The sequence below is a fragment of the Diospyros lotus genome, chromosome 1 (assembly GCF_014633365.1).
Source record: "Diospyros lotus cultivar Yz01 chromosome 1, ASM1463336v1, whole genome shotgun sequence".
Classification (NCBI taxonomy): Eukaryota; Viridiplantae; Streptophyta; class Magnoliopsida; order Ericales; family Ebenaceae; genus Diospyros; species Diospyros lotus.
In genome coordinates this window covers 1,174,238-1,194,800 of record NC_068338.1, presented here as the reverse complement: position 1 = coordinate 1,194,800, position 20,563 = coordinate 1,174,238, and the positions used below count along the sequence as shown (strand labels likewise).

The 20,563-nt window shown below is 34.8% G+C and overlaps 1 protein-coding gene across 1 annotated transcript; it reads left to right on the top strand.

The window, feature by feature from the left end:
* The first annotated feature begins 10,356 nt into the window (after positions 1 to 10,356).
* LOC127808534 (uncharacterized) lies at positions 10,357 to 17,696 on the top strand. The gene is given in 7 exon segments (XM_052347108.1): positions 10,357 to 11,314; positions 11,357 to 11,822; positions 12,075 to 12,195; positions 13,090 to 14,677; positions 15,181 to 15,710; positions 16,572 to 16,707; positions 16,842 to 17,696. Coding segments are annotated over 7 exon segments (4,044 nt in total). The 3' UTR covers positions 17,087 to 17,696.
* The last annotated feature ends 2,867 nt before the right edge of the window (positions 17,697 to 20,563 follow it).

Sequence of the window (20,563 nt, the reverse complement as noted above, 5' to 3'; positions counted from 1 at the left end):
GGTTTCCATTAAATTAATAGCAACGTTCAAAAAAGTGAGTGTCGTTGGCATAACAAATGATTTTCTACTATGTCTTTTGGTTACTTAACTTGGTATTTGTTGTGTCCTCTAGAGGTATTAATGTAATAAGTTCCCCATCAAGGATTTTTTGTGTCTTGTAAAGGTATTAATGTTATGAATTACCCTACCCCCAAAAATTTAAGTTACACCTAAGGCATATCAAATTTGTTTTTGTTAATGAGTCATTGCTAGTGTACTTGCTATCATTAAGAATGCAGTTTGTTACCAAATTAAGTAGTTTTAATGATGCATTTAGAATGAGGGACCAAAACATACTGTTGTTGTATGGTAAGGTTCTTAAGCAATCTGATTTTGGATCTTGGCAGCTTTGTATTCAATATTAGGGCAATAAGATTTTTGTTCCCTGTAGTTTTTCTTTTTTACTTATTCTTGGTGATGGCCTTTGTTTTGTGTCCCCCCCCCTCCCCCCTAATTTATCTATTTAATCACTATCTTTTGGGGTGATTGTTGTGATATGATGCCTTCAATAGTTATGTACTACAGATTGAACTGTACCTCAAAGTAGTCTTGTCTCCTAGGGCTTTGTTGTTGTTTATTTGGAAATGAATCTTCATGGAGGCTTATATTGCTCATGTGAACCTCCTCCAATCACCTTCAGTATCTCATGCTTTTGTTATTTCCAATTCACTATGTTTAGATGAACATAAATTAAAAAAAAAAAAAAACTAGCATGTTAAAACCTTCACTTCTCCCAGAAATTTTGGTTGTACATCCCTTTAAAGGCATTGTTTTGTTCTTTTGCATTGTTTGGGTTTAAGGATTGCATCATGTCTTAAGACATGCTCTGATCTATTTTGAGCTTTGTTGTCTCTGTATTTTGTTAAAGAAGCTTTAAATGGGTTTTCGTGGCAACTACAATAAGCTTTTAGTTATTTCCATGCAAGGTTTCTGAATATGTTATGTCTCAAAATGCATTGTTTCAGTTTGTATGAGGGACTTTTATGTTTTCCAAGAAAGTTAACATTTGCATTGGAATCTCATTCCTTCTATGGCTTTGTCCCTGCTTGACAGCTTAATTATCTGCTTCATTCAGGGATTATCCTTGTTATATATATACATTTTGATGCACATAATTATAGTTCTAAGTTTTTAATTTTATTAGCATTGTAAACAATTGTAATCCTTTTTGATAGGATAAGATAACGCACTAACCTCTTTTCATTTCACTGTTTGCATGTCTTTTTTTTTTCTTTTTTTTTTTTTAATCTTGATTAGTTGTGTTTAGGATTTCATATGTTCTTTGGTATGAAATCCTAAATTTCCTAAGGTTACTGCATATTTTGACTTGCTTATATGATATATAACATTGCTGAAATTATAAAGCTGTTAGCTAGTTCAATATGCCAAAATTTGGATTATTCAGGGGATTGTAGGCATTTTTAATTTGGTTTATCTTTTCATTTATAAACAATGGGAGGAATGGATTAGCCCACAATTCTTAGCTGATAGATTAGAGTGTGAAATGTATGCACTATGCAATGGTTTCCCGTGTTTCATGTGCTATCCACTGGACAATGTTTGCATTTATTTTCTTCAGTTTTTTGCTTTTATTTGCTTTCTGTTGTTTTGTTTAGTCTTTTTTACTTCTCAATCTGTTTCCTCTTGTTGGTGACCTACTGGTGGTTGTCCTTAGTAAGATATCATCTTATTTTCCTTTCTCTAATTAATGCTTGATTCTGGGAGTAGGTAAATCATTTAGTGCAAACACCACTGGTAGTATCATTTGCACATCATCTACCCATCTATGGTAATTTAGACTTTATTTTACATCATTTTACATAAACCTTCAACAAAATATTAACGTGAAAGTTATTGATAATATTGTTCCAAGTATGACAAATTTATTTATATAACAAAGGACTTATGAACACTGGGAATGTTGTAGATTTTGTTTTTTAACAAATTATATTACAATAATTGTTATCCTGGTAAGTGCAATTTTTTTTACTTAGAAGCTTATGAGCATTTAAGTCTTGTACAGATAGCATCAATTACAAAATTTAGAGTGTGTTTGTGAAATTTTGTTGTGTTTTGGTGCATTTTAATGGTTGTATGTTTTGTAGCTTGTGATGGAGACATTTTTGTGCTTTATTAATTCTATTTCTAATCTTTTATAAAGAAAACATGAACACATCGATCTTTGACTCTAATTTCATGTTTTATTTTCTTTTTGTAGGTCAATGAAACAACAGAACTCTAAAGGAAGCAACTTCTAAGACTACATGAACAGTTCTATAATTATAATTTCAATCAACTATTTGACTACAGTGTTTCGGTGTACATTTTTGTATAGTATATACGATTGTCAAAGTGTTGCTTTTAGTTAAACATCTTTTTTGGTGTAGTTTGTTGGCAATTAACACTTGTATAGATACTACTTTTAGTGTGTAAATGCTAATGGATAATGATACTTTTTATTTTGGTTGAACATATATTACTTTGAAGTTAATTAGTTGAATGACGGGTTTAATTTTATGAGTTTTATTCCAATTTGATATGGATAATGATATATAGGTTTGGTGGTTTTCATTAAAACAGGATGTCGTCGTGATTGATGACTAATCGTTGATTTTACACTATTAATGATGAGAAATACTATCGATATTGTTCTATATTTTGGTAGCTAAATAACATTTTTTAACGATAAAAATCATATAGTCGCTAATTGTTTACACTATTAACGATAGAAAATACTGTCGTTATTATTAAAGGATTTGGTAGCTAAAAATTATTTTTAACGATGAGAATTATACTGTCGTTTATTATTCACACTATTAACGACAGGAAATATTGTCTTTATTGAGTTATAATTTGGTCGCTGATAATTATTTTTAACAACGGGAATCATACGGTCTCTAATATAATTAACGACGGGTTTATCATTCTCGCTATTAAAGACTTTTATTCTCGGAGGCAATAACAACAACTGACGACAAGAAAATTCCCATTGTTACAACTTTTTAACGACCGAAAATTAACTTTCAACGACTGATTTTCCCATCGTTAAAGCCCGTTTTTCTTGTAATGTATTTTAGCTAAAATCCATTTAACTTTAGGTGTGTGAGTGCCCATTAGATATAATTGTGTCTAGTTGAATAATTGAAATTGTGTGGTTTATCTTGCATCTTGTGGGTTATAAATAACTCACTTGGTTGTATTTGTAAGAGTGATTATTATTCTTGAATCAAAGCTTAGTTGTTTTTTTATAATTTTCTCTTTAAGAATTGCTCTTGTTCTCTCTTCTTTTCTCTATTATTTTCTCTTGTGATCTTACTTTCTTTCTTTCTTCTTTTGAATTCTTATGTCATTTATTGTTACTTTATTATCCACCATCTTAATGGCCAGTTAATTTTTGTTATTTTAATTCCTGTCATTTAAATTCTGTTGTTTAAATTATGCCATATAAATTCCTGTCAATTAACTTTCAAATGGAGATGAGTAGTTAAATCCAATATTGGGTTAAGGCAAGGATAGTGTCCAACGCCAATGATTCCCAAAGAAAGCTTATGAGTGATATTAATTTAAATTTCAGTATGGGTGAGTAGTAATTATTGAGAAATCACTAGGTTTGGATTGGAGCGTAAGCCTAACTTAGAGCTTTCATGCCATGTATGGGAGTTACTAGAACTGGAAACGCTATCATACCCAAATCCGGATGATTAATTTAGTTATTTTGTGCATTAATTGCAATCGAATTTATGATAGTTGCTTAAACTAGAATCCCGCATATCATGTATGGGGATTGCTTAAACTAGAACTATCATCATCTCTAATTGCATTTAATAACAAACCCTCATATCTGAAATTAAATTAATGTTGCTAATATTTTCTGCTAAAAATTGGGGATCAGCAGGTTGGTGCTGAAATTGTCTTAACTCAAGTGCTATCCAATTTCATATTTTCACATTTAGTGTTTATTTTAATTTCTGCCTTGCTATATTTCCTAGTATTCGTTATCTGAAAATCCATAAAAAAATCTTATTGCCAATTCGTCCAAATGCGCGCGTGTGTGTGTGACATTCTTTTTCTTTTGCCATAAATAAATCTCTCAGTGGACGCCCTGTACCCATCCAGAAAATACAAATTTAAATTTAGACAACAGCTGCACTCGTACACTGACGAGTATAAACCTCTCACCAAAATAAAGAAAAAAATATAAAATTTTTATTGTGTTTTAATTATAGGGTGAGAGTGCAGCCAACTTACCATAAATATGAGGAGAATTTCCACATACATAAATATATACACATTCTCCTTAAATTTCCATGTACTCAACCACTTTTCATGGAAAATTATATGCCAAATTACCAAAATGCCCTTAATGAATTTTTAATCCCATTTGTCTCCACATAATACAAAAATGGGAAATTAATTCATTTTCATACTTAATTCCACCTAGGAATTATTTTCAATTTACCAAATTACCCTTTATTGGACTTCACTATCCAAATTATCAAAATACCCCTCTCATAAGGCACCATCGCTCACCCTGCATTTATCACTTTTTGTATTTTTCTTTTACTAACTCAACTGATTTAGTAGCTATTTATGTTAACAGAAAGGATGAGGCGTTTAGACTCGCCAGTGCACGAGTGTGATTGTAGCAGAAAATTTATATGTAATCTTTCCAGGCAAGACCGGGTCGACTCACAGGGAGATTACTCATGGAATGAGATAACCATACCAGTTCTTTTGATTAATGAAATAATAAGATGAGATCAAACTAAATGTGATATGACTGTAATATGGATATGTAGAGGTCTTGGGTCAAGACAAATCTTGTGCCAAACCAAACTGATTTACCATATAGCTTTCTGTGATGTAACCAACAGCTCAAATAGCTTGGATTTTAACCGTTAAATATACTACTGAGATGATGATAACTCTTTGTTCAAGCAACCTCCATACATGGCATGGAGACTCTATGTTAAGCAGCTATCATAAATTAGTGTATAAATAACATTTTGACAAAATAATTGCTCGGGGCTTGGGTATGAGAATGTTTCTAGGTCAAGCAATTCCCATACGTGGTATGGAAACTCTAAGTTAGGCATACGAACCAATCCAAGCCTGAGGTTTTCATTAATAACATTTCCCACACTACTTTTGCTTTGGTTACTTTAACATCTGAGGTTCTGCTATATTGATTCATCAGTGGCTTTGGGCACCGTCTTTGCCTTAACCTAAGGATCGAATTAGCCACACATCTTCATGGGAAGTGCACGACTAAAACTAATCTCAATGGATGAATATGAGATTTACAAAGAAAATACATTGGATCAAACAATAAGAATTAGATAAACTATTGCTGTATTGATTATTGAAACGAACTACAACTTGAAACAGAAAACAAAATGGACTTGTAATATGCTTGGAGCAAACGCTCAGAACTAGCAAGAACAAGAAAAATGACTGAAGTGCTATTCGTTTAAAAAGACAGACAAGAACTAAAGCGAGATAAACAAACAGAATGAAAAGACTTGCAACTTTCCAATGATCTTTGTGTTTTTGTGGTTTTTTCTGAGTATCCTCTACTCTCACCACCCACTGATTCCAAAGAATGTTGGTTCCTTTTTAAGCTTACCGCGCATGGAAGTGGGGGCCACTTAATGAAAAGTTGTTCAAAAAGTTGGTTGAATTTACCTTAGAGCCACCGTGTTTATTTGCGCATGTCAGAGTTTTTTTTCGGATCCTCATTCGAATATGCTAGCAGAGATATTCGAATGCATGCTGAGTTTCCCTTGGCCGCTCAGGTCATTCGAATGAATCTTAATCCCATTCGAATGAATTTCACACTTTACTGTTCCTTATACGGTGATTTTTTCTACCATTCGAATGCAACAGTACTTTCATTTGAATGAATTTCTAATTTTCCTCTTAACTTCTTCATAAGATTCAAATGACTTGGGAAGCATTCGAATACTATTATTTTCATCTGAATGAATTTGGGAGAATACGAATCTTGAATTCTTTGGGTTACTTCTTGTTCGAATTACTCATCCTTCATTCGAATAGGTTTTCTTTCTTCTTCAATTACATTCGAATGACTTGGTCTTCATTCGGATAGACACCATTTCACCTGGAGTTCTTGATTTTGCTACTTCTTATTCGAATTGGGCCAAGCTTATCCGAATACATACCCGATAGTTTGCATATTCGAATGTTCAAATGATTCATTCAAATGATTAACTAGCTTCCATTTGAATTACTCTATATTTGAATATCTTCTGAAGACTCATTTGAATTACTCAGCCTTTATTCGAATGGTTTTGATTCTATCAGAACACCTTCATTTCTTGGTTTCTTCTTCGTCTTTCGATCATGCCTTTGGAGGGTTAAATCATTCCTTTCATCTCTTTTCCTTCTTTTGGGCTGCAACAAGAAATTTTTAAGTTTTTTAAGCCGATCAAATGGATTAAGAGGTAATAAAAATATAATAAATTTTTGCATTTTTGAGCATCAATCACAACCAACAATGACAAATAAAAATATAATGCCTTGCAATAATTATTGATTGAGGATAAAGAGTCACAATGTAAAATATGATCAATTACATGTAAATATAATTGGCTTGTGGGGCATAACTATAACAAATGAAGGTCTATTCATGTAACGACCCATTAGAGGACCCAATATTTATTTAAGAATTATTTAATTAATTGTTGAAGTATTTGATTAAGAGATTTTGTCAATTAATTATTTAATGTGGCAATTTAGAGATTTTGAAGGAAAAGAATAGCATTTATTTCTTTTTAATTTTGGAGTTAAAGAATTTGCCAAGGTGGCAAACTAGTGATTTTTAATTGAGATAATAGTATTTAAATAGATTTTAAATGGCATTTATTTTGTGGATTAAATGCAAGGATATGAAGGTAATTTTGGAGTTTTATTATTATTTGAGAGTTTTAATAATAATTTTTGTATTATTATTAATTAAGTGGGGTTATGTATTTAAAGAAGAATGAGAATCCATGTATGAGACAGATTTGGATTAAGAGACTCCTAGTCCCAATAGGAGAAGATTTTGAGAGTCTCCAAGTTCAATTGGGAGAGGGATACCAAATTATAAAAGGAAAGAGATCTAGGACTTTATGTCTATATATAGAGCCCAGTAGCTTAGCTTTTCTTCGTGTCGTGTGAAGAATAGAAAGGCTAAGAGATAGCAGAGGCTTGCTAGAGTCTTCAGGATCTCTCCAGGGTTCGATCAAAGAGTTCTATCAGGCAAGTATTCTTCCTGTAATCCCTTCCATTACAGGTTCATATTAGTTTTTCAGATTATTCAAGTTCTTCATTGAGTTCTCAGATTTTATATCAATAAGAAGAGACGTATATATATATATGCGTATAATAGTGAAGTTATGAGCAAGTTTTATTAATCCTTATCCATTTTGGATTGCAAGGTCTATTAATCCTAATCCATTTTGGATTGCAAGTTCTATTAATCATTATCCATTATGGATTGCAAGTTCCTTTAATCCTTATCCATTTTGGATTGCAAGTTCTATTAATCCTTGTCCAATTTGGATTGCAAGTTCCATTAATCCTTATCCAATTTGGATTGCAAGTTCCATTAATCCTTATCCATTTTGGATTGCAAGTTCTATTAATCCTCATTCAATTTGGATTGCAAGTTTCATTAATCCTCATCTAATTTGGATTGCAAGTTCCATTAATCCTTATCCATTTTGGATTGCAAGTTCTATTAATCCTTATCCAATTTGGATTGCAAGTTCCATTAATCCTTATTCATTTTGGATTGCAAGTTCTATTAATCCTCATCCATTTTGGATTGCAAGTTCTATTAATTCTCATCCATTTGGGATAGCAAGTTCCATTAATCCTTACCCATTTTGGATTGCAAGTTCTATTAATGCTTATCCATTTTGGATTGCAAGTTCCATTAATCATTATCCATTTTGGATTGCAAGTTCTATTACTCTAAGTTCTAATATCCGGATACCTTGTATCGTATCCAGATGTATCTAAAGTTCTTCAAGTATGATATCTGGATGGTTTGTTTATACATCTGGAAAGGTCAAGATAATATCCGGATGTCTCGCCTGATATCTGGATGCCTCCCTCAAAAGTTAAAATTTTCATTCAAATATTCCCCAGTTATATCTGAATGCATCAGTGAGATATCCGGAGGACCAAAATCATATCCGAATGTCCTAGTGATTAGTGATCAATTTTGTAAAAAATTTATTATAATTTCACCCTTATTTTGATCTTAAAATGGTTTAAATTGAATATTATTATGCATTTTGTAATTTTGTGCATGTTTAAAAATATTAATATAAAAATATATAAAATATAAAAAAATTAAATATAATATATATAATAATATAATATATATATAATAATATAAATATGAAAAAGCCCAGGCCCAAGCCCAACACATGGAAAGCCCAGGCCCAAGCCCAACACAAGGAAGGCCCAAGCCCAAAAATATGAAAAGCCCAAGTCCCACAAATTGATGACATCATCGCTTACATCATGGGTTGGAGTGACATCATTGCTTACATCATGAGTTGGAATGACATCATCGCTTACATCATGTGTTAGATATTTTATTTATCTTTGTATTTTTAAATTAGTTATTTTATTTTTCTTTAGATATTTTGTATTATTAAATTATATAATTGAGTGGTCTCTATTGCATCTCTTACCCTATAAATAGAGCACTTAGGGTGCATTTGTAACCATTCAATTTTCCTATAATGAAAGTATAGTTATGTTCTTGAGATTTCTCTCTCAAAATTTTCACTTTAGTTTCAATATGATTTCGTTCTTAGAATTTCTCTCTTAAATCTTCAACCTTTGTTTCCATATAGTTGTATTATGTTATTCATATTATCTTTTTATTATATACGGCCTATATGGTCGGTTGAATATTGTCTTTAAATATTGTCTTTTCATTATAAACCGCCTATATGGTCAGTTAAAAAAATAGTCTTTCAATTCTTGTCTTTTCATTATATACCGCCTATATGGTCGGTTAAAAAATAGTCTTTCAATTCTTGTCTTTTCATTATAAACCGCCTATATGGTCGGTTAAAAAAATAATCTTTCAATTCTTGTCTTTTCATTATATACCGCCTATATGGTCGGTTAAAAAAATAGTCTTTCAATTCTTGTCTTTTCATTATAAACCGCCTATATGGTCGGTTAAAAAATAGTCTTTCAATTCTTGTCTTTTCATTATATACCGCCTATATGGTCGGTTAAAAAATAGTCTTTTAAATACTGTCTTTTAATTCCCGTCATTTAAATTCTTGCCAATTTATTTTAAAAATGAAGATGAGTAGCTAAATCCGATCTTGGGTTAAGGCAAGGACAGTGTCCAACGCCAATGATTCCCAAAGAAAGCTGCGCTTCAATTGTGTAATATTAATCTGATTTAATTTGAGCAGTGTGCGTATAGTGTATCTTTGAGTTTGAATTGGAGCATAAGCCTAACTTAGAGTTTCCATGCCACGTATGGAGATTGCTAGACCTGGAAATGTTTTCATACCCAAGCCCAAATGATTAATCTGTACCTATAAATTCTATCTGTGGGATATAATTCAATTTATGATAATTGCTTGACTTAGAATTTCCATGCCATGTATGGAGATTGCTTAAACAAGAATTATCATTATCTTGAACTAAAATTACTCATAGATCTGCAAAACTTAATTCAGATGAATATTATTGATCTTTTCTATTAAGTTGGGAATTAATTGGTTTTGACACTGAAATTGTCTTGACCCAAGCTACTTAAACTCATTGTTAATTTAGTTTTAATCATTTCCTTTAGATTATCTTAATCACCTCTTAAAATCAAATATTCAGTGATTTCTGTTTTCATCCAAAATAATCTCCCTGTGAACCGACTCGGACTCACCGAATTATAAATTTAAAATTGTACTACACGCACACTGGCGAGTATAATCGCCCTATACCTGCTTTAACAAAAGGATTAATGTTTGATAAATTTGGTTGTTGTTTTGATAAATAAATGTGCAGGGTAGCGTAGCAGTCAGTTTTTGGCGCCGTTGCCGGGGAGATTAATTGGTAACTTAGTGTGTTATTTTTGTTGTTTTACTACTTTTAAAAAAAAAACAAAAAAAAAAAATATTTTAAAGATAAAGAAAAAAATCTATATACTTAAAAAAAAAAAAAAAACTTGTTAGGTAACTTTTAGTTACTAAACAGTGTATGAGACTTAGATCAGGTAGAGTGCTAGAACAAGAAGTCCATTCACAATCTCTAATGTCTCAACAAAATGATAACATGTCTGCTCAAGGGGGTGATCATGTTGATCAAGATCCCTTGGGAGCTGAAATGCTTCGACCTCTCAGGGACTATTTGCACCCTCCGAGGCAAACTACTCCCTCTTGCATTGTACTTCCAGTTAACCATCATAGATTCAACTTTAAACCGGGTACCATTCAGATGTTACCTACTTTTCATGGTATGGATTCGAAAAATCCGTACACTCACATGAGAGAATTTGAAGAGGTCTGCGGCACTTGTGTCGATCAGAATGTCAATGAGGATACTGTGAGGCTAAAATTGTTCCCATTTTCATTAAAAGACAAAGCTAAAATGTGGTTAAACACATTAGAGTCGAGATCAATAGGAACATGGAGAGAAATGCAAACTAAATTTTTAAAGAAATATTTTCCGACCAATAGGACAGCATCCCTTCAAAGACAAATGATGAACTTTGCTTGTAAACCCACCGAGTTATTTGCTCAAGCTTGGGATCGTTTCAAAGATCTACTTCTTACTTGCCCACATCATGCTTTTGAGCAGTGGCGGGTGGTTAGTTTTTTTCATGATGCCTTAACCCCTAACCTTAAGATGTTAGTGTCGACCATGTGCAATGGTGAATTTTATGAGAAGACACCTGAAGAAGCTTTTCACTTTTTCGACACTTTAGCTGAGAATACTAGGAATTGGGAGGTAAGTCCATTGTCTTTGGAAGACTCAAGAGAGCATGTCAGTCCACAACCTCGAGGAAAATTTCAAATAAGTGAAAGTGATAACATCAATGCCCGGTTAACAGCATTAACAAAGAAGATGGAAGAATTAGAGTTAAAAAAAACCAAGGCCGTCCATGAGGTGGAAGTCCTTTGCGTGGTTTGTGAGACGAATGGCCATATGACAGAAGATTTTCCTACCATTCCTGCTTTTAAAGAGGTCCTCTATGGCCAAGCATCTGGAGCACAACCACGTCAGACAGAGGGTAGGCCTTATCAGAATCAGAATCAGAGTGGGAACTACTTAGGGTACAATCCTAATTCCAATACATACCACCCCAACTCCCGTAATCACCCTAATTTTTCATGGAGAAATGATTCTGCCGCCCAACCCCATGCACCATTCCCCTCACAGCCACAGTCTTACCAACCAAACCAAGGGTCATCTGGTGCATATCAACCTCCTCATAAGAGATCTCTAGAGGACACCCTACAACAATTCATGCAAGGTCAAATAGGAACTAATACCCAAGTAGCCAAGTTTCAAGAACAAACAAATAGGGCTCTAGAAGACATGAGAAGTCAGCTAACTAAGTTGACTCAGACCTTGAGTGTTAGAGAACCAAGAAAGTTTCCCTCACAACCAAGTCCGAACCCCGTAGGTCAAGCCCATAGAGCCGAAGGGTCATCTAGTGAGAATCATGAACAAGTCCAGTCTGTCACTGTCCTTAGGAGTGGGAAAGTAATTGAGAAACCTAAGGACCCTAGGACAATGTGGCCTACCACTAGTAAAAAAGACCAAGGGCATGATGAAATGAATGATGAGGAAGTGAATGAAGGAAGTAAAGAGGGTAAAAAGAAAGCTGAGAAGGAAGAAAGAGAGCAAGAGAGAAAGCAAAAGGAAAAAGGGAAGAGTGTTGAAGAGAGATCCAAATTTGAACCTCGACCACCCTTTCCTCAAAAATTAACCCAATCAAAAAGAGATAAAACAAATGCAGACATATACGAAGTATTCAAACAAGTAAGGATAAACATTCCTTTATTGGATGCAATTAAGCAAACACCTTCGTATGCTAAGTTTTTAAAGGATCTCTGTACAGTCAAAAGAAAAATCAATGTGCGGGAAAAAGCATTCTTAACAGAACAAGTAAGTGCTATCCTTCAATTTAAGACCCCTCCAAAGTACAAGGACCCAGGATGTCCTATCATTGCTTGCATAATTGGAAGCCAAAAAGTCGACCAAGCACTTCTTGACCTAGGGGCTAGTGTCAATCTGTTGCCTTTCAGTGTCTATCAGCAACTAGGGTTAGGAGAACTCAAGCCCACTAGGGTCACTCTTCAATTGGCTGACCGATCAGTAAAAGTTCCTCGTGGGATTGTGGAGGATGTCCTAATCCAAGTGGACAAATTCTATTTCCCAGTGGACTTTATTGTCTTAGATACCCAGCCCCACCAGGGTCCTCAGTCACCTATTCCCGTTATCCTAGGGAGACCATTCCTTGCTACTTCGAATGCAATCATCAATTGTAGGAATGGGATAATGAAACTATCATTTGGGAATATGACGGTGGAGATGAATGTTTTCAAGGTAACTAAGCAACCAAATGACGAAATGGAATTGGAGGAAGTAGATTTAATCCAGATCTTAAGTGAAGAATACTTTGAGGAGGCTCTTTATGAGCAGGTTATTTATAAATTAGAGAAGCAAACTTCGAAAGGGATAGAGCCTGACGTTGAGTCAGCCAAGGTGATCACACAACTGATGCTTGGCCTAGAGCCATTGAAATTACCTGGGAATGAAACCACACCATCTTTGGTTCGTCCACCCCAACTTGAGAGAAAACCATTGCCGAATCACCTTAAGTACGCATTCTTAGGTGAAAGGGAGTCTTTGCCAGTAGTGATTTCATCAAGCCTAGAATTGCATCAAGAGGAAGCATTACTAGATCTCCTCAGAATGCACAAAAAAGCTATAGGATGGTCTATCTCTGACCTACATGGCATTAGCCCCCTCACCTGCACCCATAGGATATTCTTAGAGGAAAATGCGAAACCTGTAAGGCAAATGCAAAGGCGTTTGAACCCGAACATGAAAGAAGTTGTCCGGGGAGAGGTTCTTAAACTGTTAGATGCAGGTATCATCTACCCCATCTCAGATTCCAAATGGGTCAGTCCGACTCAAGTTGTACCTAAGAAGTCAGGAGTCACTGTGATAGCAAATGAGAACAATGAGCTCATCCCTACGCGCATCCAGACTGGATGGCGTATGTGCATTGATTATAGGAAGCTCAACTCTGTGACAAGGAAGGATCATTTTCCGCTTCCATTTCTAGATCAAGTCTTAGAGAGAATAGCGGGACATGCCTTCTACTGCTTCTTGGATGGGTACTCTGGGTATAATCAAATAGAAATTGCGTTAGAGGATCAGGAGAAGACCACATTCACTTGTCCATTTGGGACATTTGCTTACAGACGAATGCCATTCGGTCTATGCAATGCCCCTACAACATTTCAAAGATGCGTGATGAGCATTTTTAGTGAATTGGTAGAGAATGTAGTGGAAGTTTTCATGGATGACTTCTCAGTGTATGGAGATAGCTTTAATAGTTGTCTGAAAAATTTAGAAAGAGTCTTAGAGAGGTGCAAGGAAACGCATTTAGTGCTAAATTGGGAGAAGTGCCACTTCATGGTCACTCAAGGAAGTGTCTTAGGACACATTGTTTCTTCTAAGGGTATTGAGGTCGATCAGTTTAAGGTTGAATTAATTCAAAAATTACCCGCCCCAAAGAATGTGAGGGATGTTAGGTCTTTTCTTGGCCATGCTGGTTTTTATAGGCGCTTTATTGCTTCATTCAGTGCCATAGCCAAACCTTTATGTCACCTTTTAGTCCTAGACATGCCCTTTGAGTGGACCAGTAAGTGTCAAGCTGCTTTTGAGAAATTAAAAAACTCACTTGTTTCTGCACCTATCATTCAGTCCCCTGATTGGTCCCTACCATTTGAGCTGATGTGTGACGCCAGTGATTACGCGATAGGAGTCGTGTTAGGTCAGAGGAAAGACAAGAAACCTTATGTGATATATTACGCTAGCAAAACTCTTAATGAGGCTCAAAAGAACTACACCACGACAGAGAAAGAGTTGCTAGTAGTTGTCTACGCCCTAGACAAATTCCGGTCTTACCTCGTGGGGTCACTGGTGATTGTTTTTACTGACCATGCTGCTCTTAAATATTTATTAACAAAGCAAGATGCAAAACCCCGTCTCCTTAGATGGATCTTATTGTTACAAGAATTCCATATCGAGATCAGAGACAAAAAAGGGGTAGAAAATGTGGTAGCCGATCACTTGTCTCGTCTACCATGCCAAAATCTTAATCAATTTGAAAACCCAATCCAAGATTCCTTTCCTGACGAACAATTGTTTCAAACAAACACTCAAACTGAACCACTCACCTTTCCATGGTACGCTGATATAGCAAATTATCTAGTCACTAGACAGATCCCAGATTATTGGTCCAAACTAGATAAAGAAAATTTTTTTAGGAAGGTGGTGACATTTTTCTGGGATGACCTGTATCTGTTCAAATATTGTCCTGACCAAATCATTCGCAGATGCATCCCTAATCATGAACAACAAAGTGTCATAAATTTTTGTCACACTCTTGCTTGTGGAGGCCATTTTTCCATCAAGAAAACAGTTGCAAAAATTCTACAAAGTGGATTTTATTGGCCAACATTATTTAAGGATGTGTACAGATTTTGTTCAAGTTGTGATCGATGTCAAAAACTAGGCAGTCTATCCAAGAGAAACATGATGCCATTACAACCAATCCAGGTGTTAGAAGTCTTTGACTGCTGGGGTATAGACTTTATGGGTCCATTTGTTAGTTCGTTTGGGCATGAGTATATCTTACTTATGTTGACTATGTGTCCAAATGGGTTGAGGCAATCCCGACAAGGAGCAATGACCATAGGATTGTGGTGAAATTTTTAAGGGAAAACATTTTTAGTCGGTTTGGGATGCCACGAGCGATCATTAGTGATGGGGGTTCCCATTTTTGTAACAAGGTCGTGGCAGGTCTCATGAAAAAATATGGTGTGTTGCACAAGATTTCCACGCCGTACCATCCCCAAACCAGTGGTCAGGCTGAGCTAGCTAATAGGGAGATTAAACATATCTTAGAAAAGACCGTTGCCACCAATCGCAAAGATTGGTCTTTGAGATTAGTAGACGCTCTTTGGGCATATAGGACTGCATATAAAACGATATTGGGAATGTCTCCATATAGATTAGTGTATGGTAAACCTTGTCATCTTCCCGTGGAAATTGAACATAGAGCATATTGGGCAATTCAAAGAATCAACAAAAGTTTGACCGAAGCAGGCTTCTCTAGGAAGCTCCAATTAAATGAGCTTGATGAAATAAGAAACGATGCATTTGAAAATGCACGACTGGCTAAGCTTCGCATGAAAGAGTTGCATGATCGACGCATCATTAGGAAAAGCTTTCATGTCGGGCAATAGGTACTTTTGTATGATTCTCGATTGCATTTATTCCCAGGAAAATTAAAATCAAGATGGGTTGGCCCCTTCATAATCAAGTCCATCTCGGAATATGGGGCTTTCGAAATTGAAAATCAAGAGTCAGGGCAATGCCTTAAGGTCAATGGTCATAGGTTGAAACCTTATCAGTATAGTTATGAGGAAGACGAAGGAAGTGTGGATTTAGGGGATCCACCATTAAATGAGTAAAAGAGGTTTCGTATCGTCTGGGAATCTGACGTTAAAAGACCACCTTTCCATTTAGGTTAAATGGATGTCTTTAGGTCCAGGACATTAATAACAACCCCTGTAGCTATTCAGGGTAAAGAAAACATCACATATTCATGCATCGATGACCGCCAGGTATGTCTATCCTCTATCTTTTCTATTATTGTCGATTGAGGACAATACGCAATTCAAGTTGGGGGGTAAGGTGGGAATTGTTGTTTTGTGTGGTATATGTGATTTTGATTTTATGAGGCCCCTTCAAAAAAAAAAAAATTATTAAAAAATATATAATAAAATAAAAACTTTATTTTCTTAATATATATATATATATATAACGATATAAGAAGGAGACAAACTCAACGCCGATGACAACTATTTATTTATTTTTTGGGCAGAGCAATCACACTGCCCTATAAAGGAAACGACACACTGCCCTATAAAGGAAAAGGAGACGCGGAACGTTGAAAAGAAACACCGAACGTTGAAAAAGGAGACGCCAGACGTGACCCTGCACTTGTGGCACGTCTCAAGCCAAGTGTAGTTGTTGGAATGGTGACTTCCACAGCCCTATAAGAGACCCCGTATCTGCATGAGGCAAGCCACACTTCTTTGAGCTCAGTCTTCTCTCATTTGTGTTGTTCTCCAATCAGGTACTCTCGTTCCTTTTGTAAGGTTCATTATTTTGTTTTACTTTTCTTTTACTATAGTTCTGTTTTAAAAAAAATGAATCTTCAGCTCTTGAAAATTCGTAAGTACTATCCATCTCTCCCACAAAATGATTTAAAAAAGATTTATGCCACTAGGTGTGAAAGACTTCGGATGTTGATGTATAAAAATATCCCTGAGGATATTCGCTGGTTAATTGAAGCAAAAGTTCGATTTCTTGGCGAAACCTCACCTAGTTTTAAGTATTTTCCAGGATTGGGAAAGAGTAGTTTTTCGAAAAAAGAAGAGCGAAAAGATTAAATGGTTGTCACAAATGTGCTCGATGGACTTGTAACACACGATGTAAATCTGTGGGGTTTACTTCCATAAATCGAGATGATAAAATTTGTTTCATAAAGGATGGGCAGAGTAAGGAGTCTTTGGATGATATCCGATTGACTCTTGAGACGCATCCGTGTGGAATAGTGCAACGAGAAATTCTTGCTTTATGGACCCAGTTTAGAAGTGACCACCAACGCTATAGTCTTGGGAATCTGACTATAATTGACCCTGTTTGCCAATCTATAAGAAAATTGGATGGGAAGCCTATCCCCGCTTCATAGAAGGTGTTTAAGCCGTTTCTGGACGTAAAACCAGAGGAAGATGTGAGCCACAATCACAACTACTTGTATATACGCATGATTTTTGTTTATGTTTATTTATTGTTGAATTTCTATGTAGTTACTTTTGATTGCCAAACCTCTTTAACCAGTTCTACTTTCAGGGCATACATAAAGAACTAACATAAATGGAAGGCCAGCCAGTTCGTCGAATCAATACCATATGTGTACTATGTGGCTCTCAACCTGGGAGCGATATTTGTTACACACTTGCAGCAAGCGAACTTGGCATAAAATTGGGAGAGAGAAAAATTAATTTGGTCTATGGAGGGGGAAGTCGTGGATTGAATGGATGTGTTTCACAGGCTGCACATCTTGGGCAATCATATGTGGTAGGTATTATGCCAATCCCTTTGGCTGATCCACAGATTTCCGGGTACACACGAGGTCAACTTATAAGAACGACTTCTATGTCTGAGCGCATGGCTTGTAAGATTTATCAGTCAGACGCCTTCATTGCTTTGCCAGGAGGTTTTGGTACACTTGAAGAAATCTTTTGTATAATCTCCTGGGCCAAGAGCAATCTCCATACCAAACCCATTGGACTTTTAAATATTAACCATTTTTTTGATGGGTTGCTTTCTTTTCTTGATCAGGCTATGGAACAAAAGTTCATTTATCTTTCTGCAAGAAATATTCTCATTTCCGCATCCACCATTGAGGAGCTACTAGAGAAATTACACACTTATGTTCCACAGCATGATCCTTACGAGCCTCGGATAGACTGGTCTAAGGTAATTGGAAGCAAGCGCAAAAGGGGTCCGATTAATTTAGATTTATCCCTCTAAGGAGAGCAAGTCTATGATAACATGGCTGAGTAAGGAGTACTTTTCTGTACTCTTGAGACGCATTTGTTTATTTTGACTTGCATGAATTTTTTTATGTTTTGTTTTAAAAAATTATGGAATGTTGTTAGGCAAGTCTATGATAAGATGGCTGAGTAAGGAGTATTTTTTGTACTCTTGAGATGCATCTTTTTATTATATGACTTGCATGAATTTTTCTTATTTTGATGTGAAAAAGAAAAAAAATATAAAAAATATACGTAGGGTATTCTCACTTGTTTGTTAAAGATTTAGCAGTTCACAGTAAACTTACAGACTCGTGGAGTTACAGGTATTCCTAACAAACTCTATTTTATTACTGCAATTCAAGTTGGAGGGAGTAAGGTATATTTATGAACTATCTAGTCCATGTTTAATTGTGAATTTGTAACTGCATGCTTGTAATTTTATGTGAATTATTTACTTTTATCTACTCCTATTAAAAATCAAAAAATTGTGCGTGCTTTAAATAATGCTATCCCTAAAGCTTTGGAGTTATAAACTGATAGCCAGTTGAATTTGCAGTATGAATCATGAATGCATTAATTTCTTATTTGAAACCGTAGATATGTGGGATTAGAATAAGTGATTTGCATGCATCGGGTGTTTAATAATTAGAAATTGGTTTATCGGTCATAAAGTCAAAGGCAATGGTAATTAGCACACTGCATGATCCCTTAACAGAAGTGGAGACTATTACCCGAGTGAGTGTTTGAGCCTAATGATCATTAATTCTGAGTGAAATAACACTTATTCTAAATGCGTTTTATTGTTGATCTCATATTTTCAATAGCTTCAAAACATCAATTTGCTTTGAATGTCTAGTATGATGGCGGATGAATTTGGCTGATTTCAAACTCTGAATTAGTTGACTGAGTAACATCGTTTTATAGAAGCATGATAAGGGATCAATTTCTTTCAATTTGGACCAATTAACCTTTTTCTTTCTTCACATTAACCCCCTTGCTAGCCCATTTGAGCTGTTCTTAGCATAATTCCTTTCATTACCCTCGTCTAACCTAGAACCATATGAAGTTTATCCAACCTGGTGTGTTTTTAGGAATCAGTCTATCTCGGTACTTTCATATTAAAAAGAAACAAAAAAAAAAAAAAAAGAGAAAGAAAAGAAAAAAAAAAGAAAAAAAGAAAAAATGGAAGTTCTCTTAGCTTTTCAGCACGAGTGTTTCAAAATAAATGCTGAAGAAAAAAATATGTTTAATTTGATATTAGTGTCAAAAAAAAAAAAAAAAATCCCAACACACCCTTTGCACACTTTACCCTTTTCTTTGACAACCCGTATTAACCTCATAGCCCCATTACAACCCAGTCTGGTCCCTCTTGATGCTATAAATCATGTGATCTTAGGATTCGAGTTCAGAGTAAAGAATTCTGTTTAAATTCAGAAGTTATTTATCTATGGCATTATTCCAGTCATGAAGCTATGTTAAATTCCCTATTCTTTCATGAAAATACGTTCTTTGTATTTGGGACGACACCGAGTTTGAACTTGTTTTACATTTACTCTTAAAACGGTGGCTCCCTTGTGTGTACACCCAAGGAATCATTTTTTTTATTTGAGGGAAAATCCATAGTAAGGTTTGAAGTCGAAACTTCGACGGAATAAAGTAGAATAATGATCATCCTAATTGCCATTCCTAAGATTGTATAACCTTTGACCGAAATCTAATTTAGAATATTCGACTGTATGATAGATGGCTTGTTCTGTTCTATGTATTTCTGTTTTGAATTTGAAATTTTTATATTCATGTGATTATTGTGAATAAATCTGGCCAGTGTAAAGTTTAATTGCTATGGGACTAGCAATGTTTAAGTTGAGGGGTGTGATTAGTGATCAATTTTGTAAAAATTTTATTATAATTTCACCCTTATTTTGATCTTAAAATGGTTTAAATTGAATATTATTATGCATTTTGTAATTTTGTGCATGTTTAAAAATATTAATATAAAAATATATAAAATATAAAAAAATTAAATATAATATATATAATAATATAATATATATATAATAATATAAATATGGAAAGCCCAGGCCCAAGCCCAACACATGGAAAGCCCAGGCCTAAGCCCAACACAAGGAAGGCCCAAGCCCAAGCCCAAAACAAGGAAGGCCCAAGCCCAACACAAGGAAGGCCCAAGCCCAAAAATATGAAAAGCCCAAGTCCCACAAATTGATGACATCATCGCTTACATCATGGGTTGGAGTGACATCATTGCTTACATCATGAGTTGGAATGACATCATCGCTTACATCATGTGTTAGATATTTTATTTATCTTTGTATTTTTAAATTAGTTATTTTATTTTTCTTTAGATATTTTGTATTATTAAATTATATAATTGAGTGGTCTCTATTGCATCTCTTACCCTATAAATAGAGCACTTAGGGTGCATTTGTAACCATTCAATTTTCCTATAATGAAAGTATAGTTATGTTCTTGAGATTTCTCTCTCAAAATTTTCACTTTAGTTTCAATATGATTTCGTTCTTAGAATTTCTCTCTTAAATCTTCAACCTTTGTTTCCATATAGTTGTATTATGTTATTCATATTATCTTTTTATTATATACGGCCTATA